This window comes from Python bivittatus, unplaced genomic scaffold (genome assembly GCF_059951505.1).
Source record: "Python bivittatus isolate LINGU-HERP-01145 unplaced genomic scaffold, Pbiv_v1 ctg000160_np1212, whole genome shotgun sequence".
In the NCBI taxonomy this organism is placed as follows: Eukaryota; Metazoa; Chordata; class Lepidosauria; order Squamata; family Pythonidae; genus Python; species Python bivittatus.
The window spans coordinates 2,962,035-2,976,474 of NW_028277076.1; the positions used below are offsets into that span (position 1 = coordinate 2,962,035).

Sequence of the window (14,440 nt, forward strand, 5' to 3'; positions counted from 1 at the left end):
GCACAAATTGTTAGGACAGCTGCCAGATGACAACCACAACATACAGAGCTCTGACTCTTGGCTGCCATCTAATGGTTATATGCATTTTTGCAAACAAATTGCAGGAGGCCTGTCCCACTCCACCCTGTGCACCACCCAAGTCCAGGTCAGCCTGGTCCATGATACCTGGGACATCTGTGGTGGGACTCCATCAAAAGCTTTCACCCAGGTGTGCTACAGGGCTCACATTCAAAGCTAGACTTGGTGGTCTCCATTTCCAGGTCACAGGGGGAGAAAGACAATTCCCTCTCCATCTTATAAGGACATTCAAATGTATATGGAGTGAGGAGGAAATCCGTCAGCCTCTTTCCAACACTAATTGGTACCCATCTCTTGTCCTTTAGATAATATATTCAGATGTGAATGTAATGGATCTCTGAAGATATGAGTTGTCAGCTAGTCCAAAGAGGCATTGACAGGGGAATTATGACTAATCTCTGGCATTCAGGTTGATCATTCCAAAGAATTTAAAGAATGGGTGAAATAATATAGGGCCTTTTCTTTCTGAACTGTTGGAGGAAAATGTGATTTTCTTTTCACTGGCTGGAAAGCTGAAAAAAGTTTACCCTCTAAATAAGGGATATAGCTAAAACCTAAGCTAGTCATGTTTCCTTTCTCCATAAACTTTCCTCCATCTCAAATGAGGCCAGCAAATCTGCATAGATCACCTGTGATTTATGCATCTGGAATATTGATACATCAATTTCCAGGGTAATGTTTTAAAAGAAATTTACAGCATCCAGTGCTGGGCTGAACATTTGCTTTGAATTCCCCCCCCCCCCATTTGTTTTCATTCAACCGACGGGAAAGGATTTTTTTCCCCATGTTTTAATCCAAATAATAACATTTTAGGGAAACTTCTGTTTCATGGAATGTGGAGTCCTGATGCTGATCCCAGTAGGGATCAATCAAGGACGTGTATGTGATGGGCACTTCTGTCTTGTCCTATGATCTTCACCTTCCTAAATTCCCATTCTTCAGTTTAAGCCCAAGGAAAGATCTCGTTGGATTATTAATTTTTCAGAAGTGGGGATAGGCAGAGGTCCATATTGCTTTTCCAATCACACTTTCTTTCCAGCTCTTTTTCCTGGAGGTTTAAGTAGACTAAATGGGTCAACGGAATGGGTTTTTTATCCCTGCAAAGTGGCTGACGGTGGAATTTAATGCCTATCGTTGATTTGTTTTGAGTTGAACTAAATTGACTGATCTCTTAATTTTAGTATAACACTCTACCTGACCATTGACCCTGTGTGGTGGGCATAGGCCAGTGATAACTGGCATAGCATGCCAGTTATCTTTTGTCATGCGTTCTTCTACTCCATGAAGTCCTAAGGCATTCTCATTTGCTGAGTTCTGCATCCAGCAAGCACTTCTCCTACAAGCAACACACCCAGCATAAACTCTTATTATCATTCCTCCAGCTGCTTGTGGGCTTTCAGAAACCCTTTATTATAATGATAATAATGATAATAATAAAAAGGATCTTAGGGTATTGTGAGCTGATGTAGAAATTTATTTACACGGTGAATTGTATTTATCAAGAACCAAGAGACAAGAGAGAAAAAAATACTATGTTTCCTTATATTAAAGGCAGAGACAGCACACACACATACACACAGAGAGCGCTTTCATTTTTTAATTTAAATCTGTAGCTGAAATTCAGTCTAATATTTACATTGCCTGGTGCTTTCCCTGCTAGCCTCAGCTGTAAGGACCTTGAGAAATGACTTCTCTTACATCGGTTTTGTTGCTCTCCGCCAAAGAAGTAGAGCTGTAAGACTTCGGTCATTGAGAATATAATGTCTACTCACTTCTATGAGTAAATCAAAGAGCAAAAAGGGACCTTTGCCTGGAGGAATCAAAAGCTGGAACTGCCTAGCTTAATCCACTGGAAAACATTGTGACTGAGCCATGTCGCAACTTTTTCGTTGGTCAAAGGCTAAAAAGCAAATCATGAGCAATAGTATTAATCATAGTAATCATAATCAGAGCAGGTGACAGCAGCTTGCCAACCCTGGCTGGTTTCAAGGGATAATCAAGGTTAGATGTGGTGTGTACTTGGATGGGAGATTGCATAGTTTTGTTTTGGGTTTTTTTTAACCAAATCCTAGAAGGCAACGTTAAACATCTTGTATACGGTTACAAAGAGAATAAAATGGAGGGTAGAAATGTCTGTGGAGTCATCAGGGATCAAGGAAACCTTACAGAGAATCTAGGTGGCAGGACCAAGCCAACTTTGGCTGATTTTGAGAAACTAAGTGGAGTTGGGCTTGGTTAGTACTTAGAAGGGAGATCACAGGGGAATCCCAGGGCTGTTGAATACTTGAAAGTCAAAACACATCCTGGAAGTAGTCAATGGCAAAGGAAACTTCATGGAGTCACCAGGTGTTAAGCTGGACTTGTAGGAAACTTCATTGTATCCTCCAGAAGTTCATGTTGCCCCAACCTTGCTATGCTTTAAGTGACCCTTGAAGACCTGGCACTTCCCCCAACCCCAGGGGCTGGTTTCACGGGATGTTTGCACAATCAGCTTTTAACTTTTGGGTTTATATTTATATGGGTTTGGCTACTTCATTAGATGATGATGATGGTTTGTTTTTATTGTAATCGTCTCAGCATTGGTCAAGTTGGCCAGCCCATTAAACTGGATAAATCAGTGAATGCTTTCCTTAACTAATCATAACAACTCATAACGACATCTGATGATGGAAAAGTTTTCCTGTCTCTTACACCAGAGGTCAGGAGCAATATCAGAGGTGGAAACAACAAGGAAGTAGACTGTGGTTAAACAGTCACCCTCAGATTCCCAGCTCCGTCAACTTTCGGTAGGGTGCAGTCAGAGGACAGATAAGCCACTTGGTCTACATCTTGTGGTGGGGTGGGAGAAACATTCAAGGAACAAAAGATTTAAGGCAGAACTACATGATACACTCTTAACTATATCATGTGTAGCAGCCCTTCTGTTTTGCTTGTTTGATTGTTTTACGGAAAATGAGACAGAACTACATATCATGTGGAGATCTGCCAACATTTCTATGAATACCCAGGAGAATTACTGATGGCAAAAAATGCATATTCCCCACCGCCATTTCAAAGAAATCACTCCCAGATTAGTGAACTTCAAGTGATCTGCACATCCCGCCAGAAAGTCTGAGCGGGTGGGTTCTTCATCATAGGGAAGCATGTAACTCCATTCATACACAGAGAAACATGAGAAAAGTGTGCAGAAATGCTAGACTGTGGCCATTTGGAGTCCAAGCCTGTCTGCATGCTCTTGCTTTTAAACCTTGCATCTGCGGGCTAAATAATTTCCCCCCCCCCCTGCATTTCTTGCTCTCATTAGCTTGCTAAGCATGGACAAAGTAAGACTGGAATAATTAAGACTTTTATTTATGATTGCTCCTCAGTCATTTCCATTAGTGTTACACAAATTAATTTACATTTTTGCAACATAAAAAAAAGGAGGTCAAAGCTGCTGCCAGAATGTGGTGTGTGTTTTTCTTATCAGTTACTCTTGGATACCAGATATATAGAAAAATTTCCCAGAACAGAAAGGACAAGGTATGTTATTAGCTTTACTACCAGAATATGCCTTCACCCACCCCTATTACGGAGTATCCATGTTCCTTACCCATTAGAGGAGAAACATATTAATAACTAGAGTAGTTCCAGATGATTTGCTCCCATTGGTGCATCCCATTTGTTAAGGTTGGGGGATGAATTAAAGGGGGATAAACCAAAAGGGGGAACAAATTCATTTTTCAATTCACATTTATTTATTCATTCATTTATTTTATATTGATTTATATGGCCCATCTCACCAGTGGAACTCTGGGCAACTAGCAAGAATTAAAATACAAAAATAAATACAATATATATTAAAAAACTAAAAAAAAAATATTCTCACATGGGAAGGAGTAAGAAGGATTAAGGAATTTGAGGCAATCTATTTCTCTTTATTTTAACTCCCACCCCAATTAGCTTCTTTGCTGCAGACCAGAGGTCTTTCCCTCTCTGTTTTCCTCTTTAAAGAATCCTCATTTTACCCTACAATATGGATCAAACTGGGGGACCAAACAGCATTGAATTCCAAGGTAATCAGGCTTTTAAAGAAATACAGGAGGAAACAGAACCCCCATCTTACTGAAAATGAGTATGGGGGTTCTGAAAAAAAAAGACAGGGAAAAAAAGAGGGAAGAAATGATTGCATCAGGACCCATAAAAAAATAAGCCAATCCTCCTTCCAGGAATTTTTTATTCACCTTTTTCAATAGGCAAAGAACCCCATTGGCTACGACATCATGAAATACTTCCCTTTCCAGCCAATGTACTTCTAGGAGCGCATAAATCTGATATACTCAAGTTGGTGTGTTCAGGAAGCGAAATTAAACTTTCCATTGGTGGACTGCCCTGTTTTCCATATATCTGTTCCATATTAATGCTCTGAGCCATGTCTTAAGACAGGCTAGACAGATGTTTGACCACACCTGAACATCCTAGTGCATGCTTCATCATGCTTTTGTATTCATAGCAATAAATATTTCAGGGGAAGGTGCATTCTGCTCTTCATGGAAGTCAAGAAAGCTGATAGAAGCCTCCCCAAAATACTAAAATAAAAAAAAGGAGGGGGAGGGAAGGATAGAAATGCTAGTATAACCCAAATAGGGGTCAGGAAATACAGCCCCAAATAAATGGGTCTGGCTGTAGCTTAGGATATTGTGTTCCAAACGGAAATCCTAAAGGAGGTTTCTCTAGGGAGCTCCTATTCTTGAATGCATCCTTAAATTTGACTGGCTGGCTCAGATGGGCGGAGAAAGCAGACATCACACTACTTTTTTAACACTAGCCTAAGTTCTTCTTCAGTCCACGTTTTGCCCTCAAGCAAGGCTGATCTCAACTGCCTCAAGAAGACATGCCGGCTGAAGTCCCTGTCCTTCCACATCAGGAAGGTGTTTCTCCGCAGATAGCGGAACAACCCTAGTTTGCGGTGCAGAACTGTTTTGTCCACCCCTTCTAAGACAACTAAGATGAGGCTGGCTTTGCTCTCCACAAGTTGCCAAGACTGAGCTACCTCCAGTTCAAAGTTACACCAACGGCTTTCCAGAAAGTGACTTGAGACTACAGCAATGACTTTCCGGCTGGTTTGGAAGCCTTCTTTGATGATATTAGTGATGATGGAAACTCCAGGGATGAAGTCCCGGTAGAAAAGACAGAGTCGGAAATAAGGTAATTCCTCTTCCAGTGGTTCCTGCAGTTCTTGTTTCACCCACTCCTGGTCCTTACTGGAGAAGATCACAAATGCATCATAGGCAGTTACTTTCTCATCTGAGAGTCTGTGTCCAATGAATAACACCATCATATAATATAAGTAGAAATAATACTTGTAACCCAGAATCAAGATTATGATCAGAACCAGAACGGCGCTAACTGAAATAACCACTGTGGCTGTACTTATCTTGCAGGAGGCCAAGTCAAAATCCAGCACTTGGACATTTTTTAAGTCTACGGGGCTATGGCAGACCATGTTTTTGACATTTTGAAGGAGAGTTGAGGAGTTTTTTGCCCACTGCAAGAAACTCACGTGACTGCAAGAGCAATCAAAAAGGTTCTCAGAGAGGTCGAGATATTTCAAGCTACCAGGCAAGTTCTTAAGATCCTCCTCCATCAAAGCAGCCAGCTGGTTGTTGTGAAGATCCAAGGTAGTGAGAACAGGGATGTGCATATAGGTTTCTGGATGGAGACCTAGCAGTTTATTGTGGCTGACGTTCAATAGGCGGAGTTCATGTAGGGAGGCTAAACTGCTGAGAGAAATATATGTGAGTTGGCAATTGGAAATGTCTAGAAACTGCAGCTTCGTCAGGTTCCTGAAGTTGTCAACCAACTGGTTGTTCGCAAAGAAGTTGCCAGACATTTTGAGCACACGCAGGTTGTCCAAGCCACAAAATGAACACTCAGCTATAACATTGGTGCCAGTGTAGGAAATATCAAGGTAAATAAGATTATTGAGGCACAAAAAAGAAGGAACAGTTCCTGGTAAGTAGAGTCTGGTGTGTTGTAGATCCAGATATTCCAGCTTGGCTGGGCCACTGCATTCGATTTTTAAGTGGATTTCAGAATTGAAGCTCAAGTTCAAGTGCTTCAGATTGGGAGCTCCCTCTAGGAGGTGAACCCAGGAAAGGTGAGTTATCAGACTGTTAACACTGATGTCCAAGACCTCCAGGTTTAGGAGGCCTGTAAAGTAGACCTCAAAGCCTCTGAGGTATTTATTGTGAGTTATGCGAATCACTTTTAGCTTCTTTAAGGAAGAGAGTTTCTCAGCAGGTACCTTTTTCCATTGGCAGTCCTTGAATTCAAGCTGGTCAATATTAGAGTTTGTTGGGAAATATGCGGCTTCGCTGATAAAGGTATGTACCACCCTCACCATGGAAATATTGTTGATGCAAGACGAGAAGCTACTTCCAGTTTGGAGAGACTTTATCTCAATGAGCGTGATCTCTTGTAAATGCAGGTTACAGAGGCCATCTAACAAGTTCTTGTTAAAGGATTCCAATCTTCTGATGTTCCTATAGTCTCCTAACACTAAACTGTTGACATGCAGTCCGGACATGTTCTGGATGCTAGCTTGCATAATGCTGCTGTTCTCAAAGCAGGCTCTCAAAAACAATTGCTGAAGGTGAACTCCTGCAAAGGCATTTAGCTCAATATATTTGATGTCATTTCTAGACAGCACCAGTGTCAGGTTCTGGCTTGATAAGGCATCTAGATCTCCTACCGAGATGGAAGTGATCCTGTTTAATTGGAAGCTCAGATGCTGAAGAAATATTAGGCAGGAGAAATATACAGGGAGTTTCAAGGAGTCAATGTCATTGTGGCTGAAATTCAGCTCTTGGAGAGAAGTCAGATGTCCAATGGGCAAGCTCTCCAATGGGGAGAAGTTGGCTTCTACAGCAATCAGTCTTTGCAAAGAGGGCAAATTGTGAAAAGCCTTTGGTTCCAAGATCTGAAGAGGATTGCCTGTCAGGATCAAGACCGAAAGGTTATTGAGCCCCCAAAAGGCATGGTCTTCAATCTTCCAGAGATGACACCTATCGTAAGAGGAGGGAAGAGAAGTTGAAAGTGTGCTCCATCCAGAGGTGCACAAATCAGTCAAGGTCTGATTAAATTTGCAATCTGATTCAGATTTGCAATTCAAACCATGCATGAAGGCAGTGAGTTGATTTGGAAACTTCCCATATGATTCAACAGGTTGAACTGCTTTGGCTATTGGATCTAAATGTTGGGTTAGAATGGAGGATTTGACCTGATTGCTGTCAACTCAAAACCTTGCACAGCTTTCCCATCTGATATTTTGACACACACTTAGCATTTTCCCACTTCTTGAACCTGCTTTAAACCAGGAGAAAAGGGGGCACTAAAGATTTGCCTTCAAACATGTAATGGTTTTCAGACATCCAAAATTCAATACAAAAATGTAACTATTAAGTGGGGGTGGGGTGAGGCTAAGTGCAGAAGAGTGTGTACATTAAAACAAATGCTATCAGTAAACAAAACTTTTTAAGGCAAGAATACAAGTATATAGTCTAGGAATGCAAGGTAATTAATTTCAAAAGATCAAAAGATGTGAAGGACTATTGTGTTTTTCTCCATACACACACATGCACAGATACCTATACTGAAGAGTGGTATGCTCTAAAAAAAAACATGTTAAAGTCAAAATGCAAAAACTAAGAATACAACCAGCTCCTAGTTCAATTAAGGTCAAATGTGGAATTTAGGAAGAGTAGAGATGCAGCATAAAAACATTCAAGATTCAAGCTAGCTAACATTTTAGTTAGGTTAGAAGAACAATGAAGGGCAACAGAGTCTAAAGGACAACTGTGGAAACAGAACCTTGTATAATCCGTTGGTCACAAACACACAAACCCTTGCTGTACTTTCTGTAAAATTGAGCAAAATTGAGTAGGGAAGCATTGAGGAGTAGATGAAAAGGACGAGATGGACGGGGAGATAGAGATGAATAAGATGAATACCATGATAGAGTTCAACAGGAGAGGCATTGGAAGCAGAATAAATGGAAAAGAAAGGACTGACACCAGTGGAAATAAATTCTGAGATGGGGTGAGCTGAGCACGCCTTTAAAGAAAGCTGCAATATTAGGAGCTCGAAAAATGTCATTTCTCCAACACACTCTGGATTAGAGAACCAGGAACATCCTACTTCCATCTCTCAGGGACCCAGCTAACTGAGGCATTGTTTTTAGAGAAGGAAATACATCCAGATGATCTATCATACCCCATCTTTGCATCTTCTCTGTTGAAACCCCTTACCGAGTGAGGTCCAGAAATCTCAGTGCAAAGAGTGATGAGAAATAATTTGAGAATAGGATTTTTAGTGGGTTGAAGCTTAGGTCCAAGGTCTGGGCGGTGTTTGGAATACCAGAAGGAACCCTAGTGAGGTTCAGCTCCATGCATCTGTAGGAGTGACCCGGGATTACCTGGAATTAGAAGAGACCAGAGATAGATATTGTTTCTTCCTTACAATCAAGTACATTGGTGACTTTAATGTATAAACAGTCCCATTCCTTTCCAAATCATGGCCTTTTTAAAAACAATGCATGATTTTAGATGTATAGGATTTTCGTCTGCTAACCTTGGTCAGGCAAACAAATGTAGCCCCAATTTTGCTTCAAAAGGAAAATTTGTTTAAAGGAGAAGCCTTTAAACACTACCCAATTCATCAGAAGGGATGTCAGGAAGAGATAAGGAAACGGCTCCTGAGAAAACAGGTGGCTGTTTCAAAACTGTCTATGAGTGTTGCAATTTGTAATTGAACTTTTTGCCCCTGGGGCATTCACTTACCTCTAAACAAGGATTGAGGCTTCTGGTTTTCAAGTTCAGCTCAAAAAGCATAGCCAAGGAGAATGTGATGCATGCCGGTGAGAAGACCACACACTTCCCTGGCATCTTCAGAATCAGCCCATCCAAGGGAAAAGGCTTAAAAATGGAGATGGATAAAGAGGATGAGGAACCTCAGCAAAGGCAGGTATTCTGAGTTGTGCAAAATCCAGTAAAATCCATGGGTATGGAAAGGAAGAGGCAAGCTCTGGAGGAAGGACGTAAAATGGAAAAGAAAGTGGTTCGGAGACGATTCACTCTGCTTGCTCATAAACAATGTTTCAACGGCACATCCTGCCAAACTATAGATCAGACATGTGACAGAAGAACAAAGAGGAACTTGCCTTCTATCATGTGATTTCCAATTTTGGGCCAGTGAAATATAATCACAAAGTCTTTTTCTTTCTTTCTTTCTTTCTTTCTTTCTTTCTTTCTTTCTTTCTTTCTTTCTTTCTTTCTTTCCTTTCTTTCTTTCTCTCTTTTTCTCTCTCCCTCCCTCCCTCCCTCCCTCCCTCCCTCCCTCCTTCCTTCCTTCCTTCCTTCCTTCCTTCCTTCCTTCCTCTTTTTAAATCATATTTTATTCATTTCTTTCCTTGACCATTTAGAACTCCTCCTTAACCAGCAGATGCATGCTAACACATACAGCTCTCCCAGAAGAACGGTGAAATAAAAATCATATTAGCTTAAGATCTTCTTTTTAAAATGCTGAACATAATGGAAAACCACAGATGAAAACCCCACTATGGTGAATGCAAGTAGCATTTGTGAGTCCTGCAGAATCTGATTCAAATAGTCCATTCAACTGAGACTTCCAGTGTACAAAATTGATTGGATTGGATTCAGAGGTCCAAACCAAACCATCAGATTGAATCCATTTGGAATCAATTTTTAAAGAATGGGGGGAGGGGTGAAATCTACAGAACGCCTCCAAATTGTCTCAATCAATTTGGAGGCTTTTGGTTAGCTTGGCCTAGTCAGTTGGACATGCCAGCTTGATTCACTGATCCAAGTCAAGATGAAGATTCAACAGAAACGTCCTTGAAACGAATCTTGGAATTGAATCTTCACGTGCTTCCTACACGTATCTGTTCATTTTTTTTCATTGTTATCTCTGATTTAAAGCTCAGAGGTCAATGGGAGAAAAGCCAAACAAATCAGGTCATCAGAATCTGGGGGAAAACCTTCGCTCTTTTCCAAAATTGGGGTCCCCAGCATTTAACCAACATTACTACTTTTGACCCAAACTAATTGTTTGTTTGAGACCTGAAGCTGGTTGGTGCTGATGCTCAAAAAATGAGTCCTCTATTCTTGGCAACCCAACTTTGCCAAAACCTGGGGTGATACCCTCAGCATCCCCTGAGGGAACCAACTTCTTGCAAGAGGAATCCCATTTTTCATAATTAAATATGTATTTATTTCCAATAAACAGCAAGTACAGGTGACTAGTGGGAATTAAACAGCTTCTTACCTTACCACTTTCTACTAAATAGAAGAGTTTTCCTGATTATTCACACTCTAGGGAAAATTTCAGTTGGACCAATTGAAGCTCCCCCCACCCCTTTGCATGCAATCTGCACAGAGGTTAAAAGGAGAAAAAATGTCAAGTTCTGAACTAATCTCCCAAGCTAGAAAACTTCTTGAAATCAGCTTGAATGATACTGAGTTAGATGAACCCCTAGTTTGACTCAATAAAAAAAAAAAAGAATAAGAAAAAAATCTGATAGTCCTATGAAAATGAAAACAAGGCTGAAAATTTCCCTACTCTGATCTGTAAGAATCCCATTTGTTGCTATTGACTTTTTAAAAAGCCATCAATATGATTACTAATTGCATGAATGGGCATATCAGATCTACTTTATTCCGAAGAAACAAATACAGAGACCAAAAATAAAAGCTTTAGAAAACACTGTGAACACTTTTGATAACTGCATGGACATCGACTAGCAACAATAAAAACAGGAGTTCCATTAACAAAGGAAAGAAGAAAAAAAAAAGGAACTGTAAAGACTTGAGTAAACTCCCCAGGGTCCAAGCACACACTTAGCACTTTCAGAGTAGCTTGTAGTAACTTAACACTACTATGGAAAGTTGTTAGCCACATCTGCAAATGTTGTACATGTCTGAATAGCAAAGGGACTGTCCTGTGGCTCTGGATTGACCTTGAAGCAAAGGGACATTCAGCTGTGGACCTCTGCCATTTCTCTTTTATTTTTCATATTATGTCAAACTCTAATTTCTTCCATTTTTCTTCCCCTGTGAAAGATATTTCTGGCTCTCTTTCCAATCACCTGTTGGTAAACGTTTAACCAATTGTTGTAAGACGCCCCAAGTTTCCATTCCGCTACGGCCTCTCAGGCTGGTGGGAGGGGGGAAAAAACTGAATTCTTTTCATAATTTGATGCAGGGGTTCCTAAACCTTTGACCATCACACCTCCCTTTAGTGTAATCTCCCCTAAAAATCCAAACACCAACATGAACACAAATGAACCATGAAAAAGTACAAAGAAACTTTGGGAAAGGTAGACTGATTGTAATAACCTAACTTAAAGGTTCTTCACACACCTCCCCTGGACTCTGCACCTCCCCAAGGGAGTCTGGAAAACCCTGATTTCATGGAAGTGTGAACAGCCAAGGAGGCTGCAGATCACTGGAGAAAAGGCAATATAATTAAAGGGAGGGCATTCTCACCACCCCTTGAGTGTTTCCTAAATGAGAAGAGTGCAAATGCTGCAGCCCGAGCAACAAGATCTTTGCTTTTCTCCTTCAAAGCCAATTATAGAAGCATTGCCTCAAATGGCAAGCAGTGTGCAGGAGATGGGGCTGCCCCTGCAGTTGGTCTAGAAGTACCTTGAGACAGAGGTGGAAAAAGAACAGAAGAGTCTGGCATGGGGGAAAGATGCTTCTGAGAAAAATCAGCATGGTGCTGATTTGACTATCCTGCAGTCAGTTTCACATTAACATTCGGGAGGGCCTTACAAACCTTGATGTCCTCCCAGGCCTTGAAGTAGGGTGATTGGAGCCCATTGTGGATAGAAGGGAGGGAAGGGAAGGGAAGGGAAGGGAAGGGAAGGGAAGGGAAGGGAAGGGAAGGGAAGAGAAGAGAAGAGAAGAGAAGAGAAGAGAAGAGAAGAGAAGAGAAGAGAAGAGAAGAGAAGAGAAGAGAAGAGAAGAGAAGAGAAGAGAAGAGAAGAGAAGAGAAGAGAAGAGAAGAGAAGAGAAGAGAATTCTGATTATGGTCACTGACCAGAATTGCAAACAGAAACATATTAACAAATTTAAAAATAAAGTAAAAACAAAACAAAATATTACAGCTGGTGGTGGGTTCATGAACCCATTGTGAATTTTGCTGAAATATGTGTTTGATGTATTGATGGTCCGATGCACCGCCTTGTTCTTTATCTTGTCTTCTCCTATGTCTTTCGGTTGACTTTCTCTTTTGGAATTGAATTGCATTTTATTCTCTTATCGTATGGTGAGATGCCCAGAAGTCATTCTGGTGACTAAATTGATTAACTTACATTATATCTAAGGTGGACCGTTGCATTGTTTTCCCCACCAGTAGTACTTTGAGCTACAGGTTTAAAAGGTTAGCCATGCCCACTTTTATGATCAGCCTTATCTGTTTCCTGGGATTCATAAAGTCTGATGGGGTCACAGGGCTGTTATAATAATGAAGAAAAGAAGGAGACTCAGTTAGCCCCCTTTGGGAATAATAATAACTTAGTAATCCAGCTCATTAAATAGTGAAAGGAACCCTTTAAATAAGTAACAAGAGCTGATGAGGCTATGCATTCGTGGAGATTTTGCTCTTCCATCTTCTTTTCTTTTTTATGGCTTCCATGCCCTTTCCCATGCATGTGGTTCAAACATCTCAGAAATACATGGGTTTTGTTTTTTTTTTCATCACAGTAGACAGGAAACCACAGTTCTTGGTCTTGGTTACTTCCTCCTTCTGCCTGACATCACTGCTGAGAAGTCTCCAGTCCACCCAGAAAGCTCTCAGCAAAACAACTGCTTACTTAAAGAGCCTGAACCGTTACATCCTAGTCTTACATCCTGAATCTTATGTGCTGTTGCACCTATCATACAAGAAAAGTTCGTTCCTTGTCCTTGTTTAAAAAAAAAGAAAGAGAATCAGTGTGGGTTGGTTGGTCTTCACCAAATAAATCTAGTGACCCACTCCTTCCTCATTTCTCTTTAGGGAAAAATATTCTAGTTCTGATGCTGCTCCACCAGTAGGTCCAAGGAACACCCTCTGTTGCAAGAATTCTTCTGGTCACACCCTCAAACTCGGAGTCAATTCTCTGAAGTCGGAGGGTTGCCCTCTCTCTCTGCAGTCACTCAGCGAGGCAACGTGCCCTAGCTGAGGGTGTACATGGAGACATTGGGGAGCAACAGGAAGAGCTGATGCCAAAGATCTGCTTTTGGCATTTAAACATCGGTAGGTTTCATCGGAAATCTTGAACAGTAGAAATACTGAGTTAAATCACTGCTGTCCTCAGGTCCTCTTCCTGTAGCTGCTTTCAATCAGAAGAGACATTTTGCATGACAATCTTCTCCTTAGATAACCCGTCTGACCCAGTTTTGCCTATCTCAAGGACAGGAAGGTGATCAGAACCTATGGATGTCAACAGGTGAGGTCTATTAGATCTCAACCGAAACTTCCCTCTCCATTTTGATGGAGATGTAGGGAGACGTATCTGGCCAAAACAATGCACTTGGTACTCACACAGAGAGAAAGGAGGTTCTCAGCTATAAGGATATCAAGGAAGTCAGCCCCAGATGTTTGAGAACTGTCATATGAATTTCACTGCAGCGCAAACAACAACAATTCACATCAGGGAAATCTGTTTAAATCAACTGGTTCCCTTGCTAATCTACATTACCCTCTACGTTACATCACTCAGTACGGTGGGACAGCTGTGACCCAAAGGGATGCAAATTTGTTGGAATCCTACAAACATGGAGGATAAAACCATTTGGATTTATATGTAATCTGCACAGCTCTAATCAGCAAGCTTATAGGTTTCGCCCCTAAATGCTCACAAAGTACAGTCTTGATGGGACTTCTTTCTACCAAAAGAGAAGTTTTCATGAAGCCAATCCATGAAGTATCTTGAATCTCATACTACGGGCCCTGAACGCAAGCAAACTCCTACCAGAAATACCTTTAGTATCTTTATGGATCCAGTGTACACCTTTCATTTTTTATTCTTGCGTTTGCGGTCACGGGCTCATGACCCTCTAGAACGCAATTATAGGTAGAAACCTAGGTATGAAATGCTGGACTCTCTTGGGCCTCACTGAAACCTCATTTCAGCATGCTTTGCAGATGTTTTTATTAAAGGAAACTAAGTGAATTACACAGTGTTAAATTTTCTGCAAACACCCGCAGTGAAACGGATTTGTCTGTTTGCTCAAGGAAGCTGGATGTTGCTATGAAATGTGGAAGTCCCATCCCTGGCGTCAAGTTTTGTTCCTGATCAGGGGAGCCCCCTGGCGCCCAG

General features: G+C 41.1%; 1 protein-coding gene across 1 annotated transcript; it reads right to left on the reverse strand.

Moving 5' to 3' along the window:
• Window positions 1-3,423: 3,423 nt before the first annotated feature.
• TLR4 (toll like receptor 4) lies at window positions 3,424-9,191 on the reverse strand. Its single transcript, XM_007433542.4, has 3 exons — window positions 8,898-9,191; window positions 8,367-8,533; window positions 3,424-7,124 (listed from the first exon to the last, which is right to left on the reverse strand). The coding sequence occupies exons 1-3, from the start codon at window positions 9,000-9,002 to the stop codon at window positions 4,868-4,870; spliced, it is 2,529 nt and encodes an 842-aa protein (XP_007433604.3). The 5' UTR covers window positions 9,003-9,191; the 3' UTR covers window positions 3,424-4,867.
• Between the last annotated feature and the right edge of the window lie 5,249 nt (window positions 9,192-14,440).

Bases quoted from the DNA above. Each gene is read 5' to 3' on its own strand.
- TLR4 (XM_007433542.4), bottom strand. From the start codon at position 9,002: ATGCCAGGGAAGTGTGTGGTCTTCTCACCGGCATGCATCACATTCTCC. The intron at 8,534-8,897 runs GTAAGTGAATGC...TTCTAATTCCAG, and splicing joins GCCTCAATCCTTGTTTAGAG to GTAATCCCGGGTCACTCCTA. The intron at 7,125-8,366 runs GTAAGGGGTTTC...CTCTTACGATAG, and splicing joins AGATTTCTGGACCTCACTCG to GTGTCATCTCTGGAAGATTG.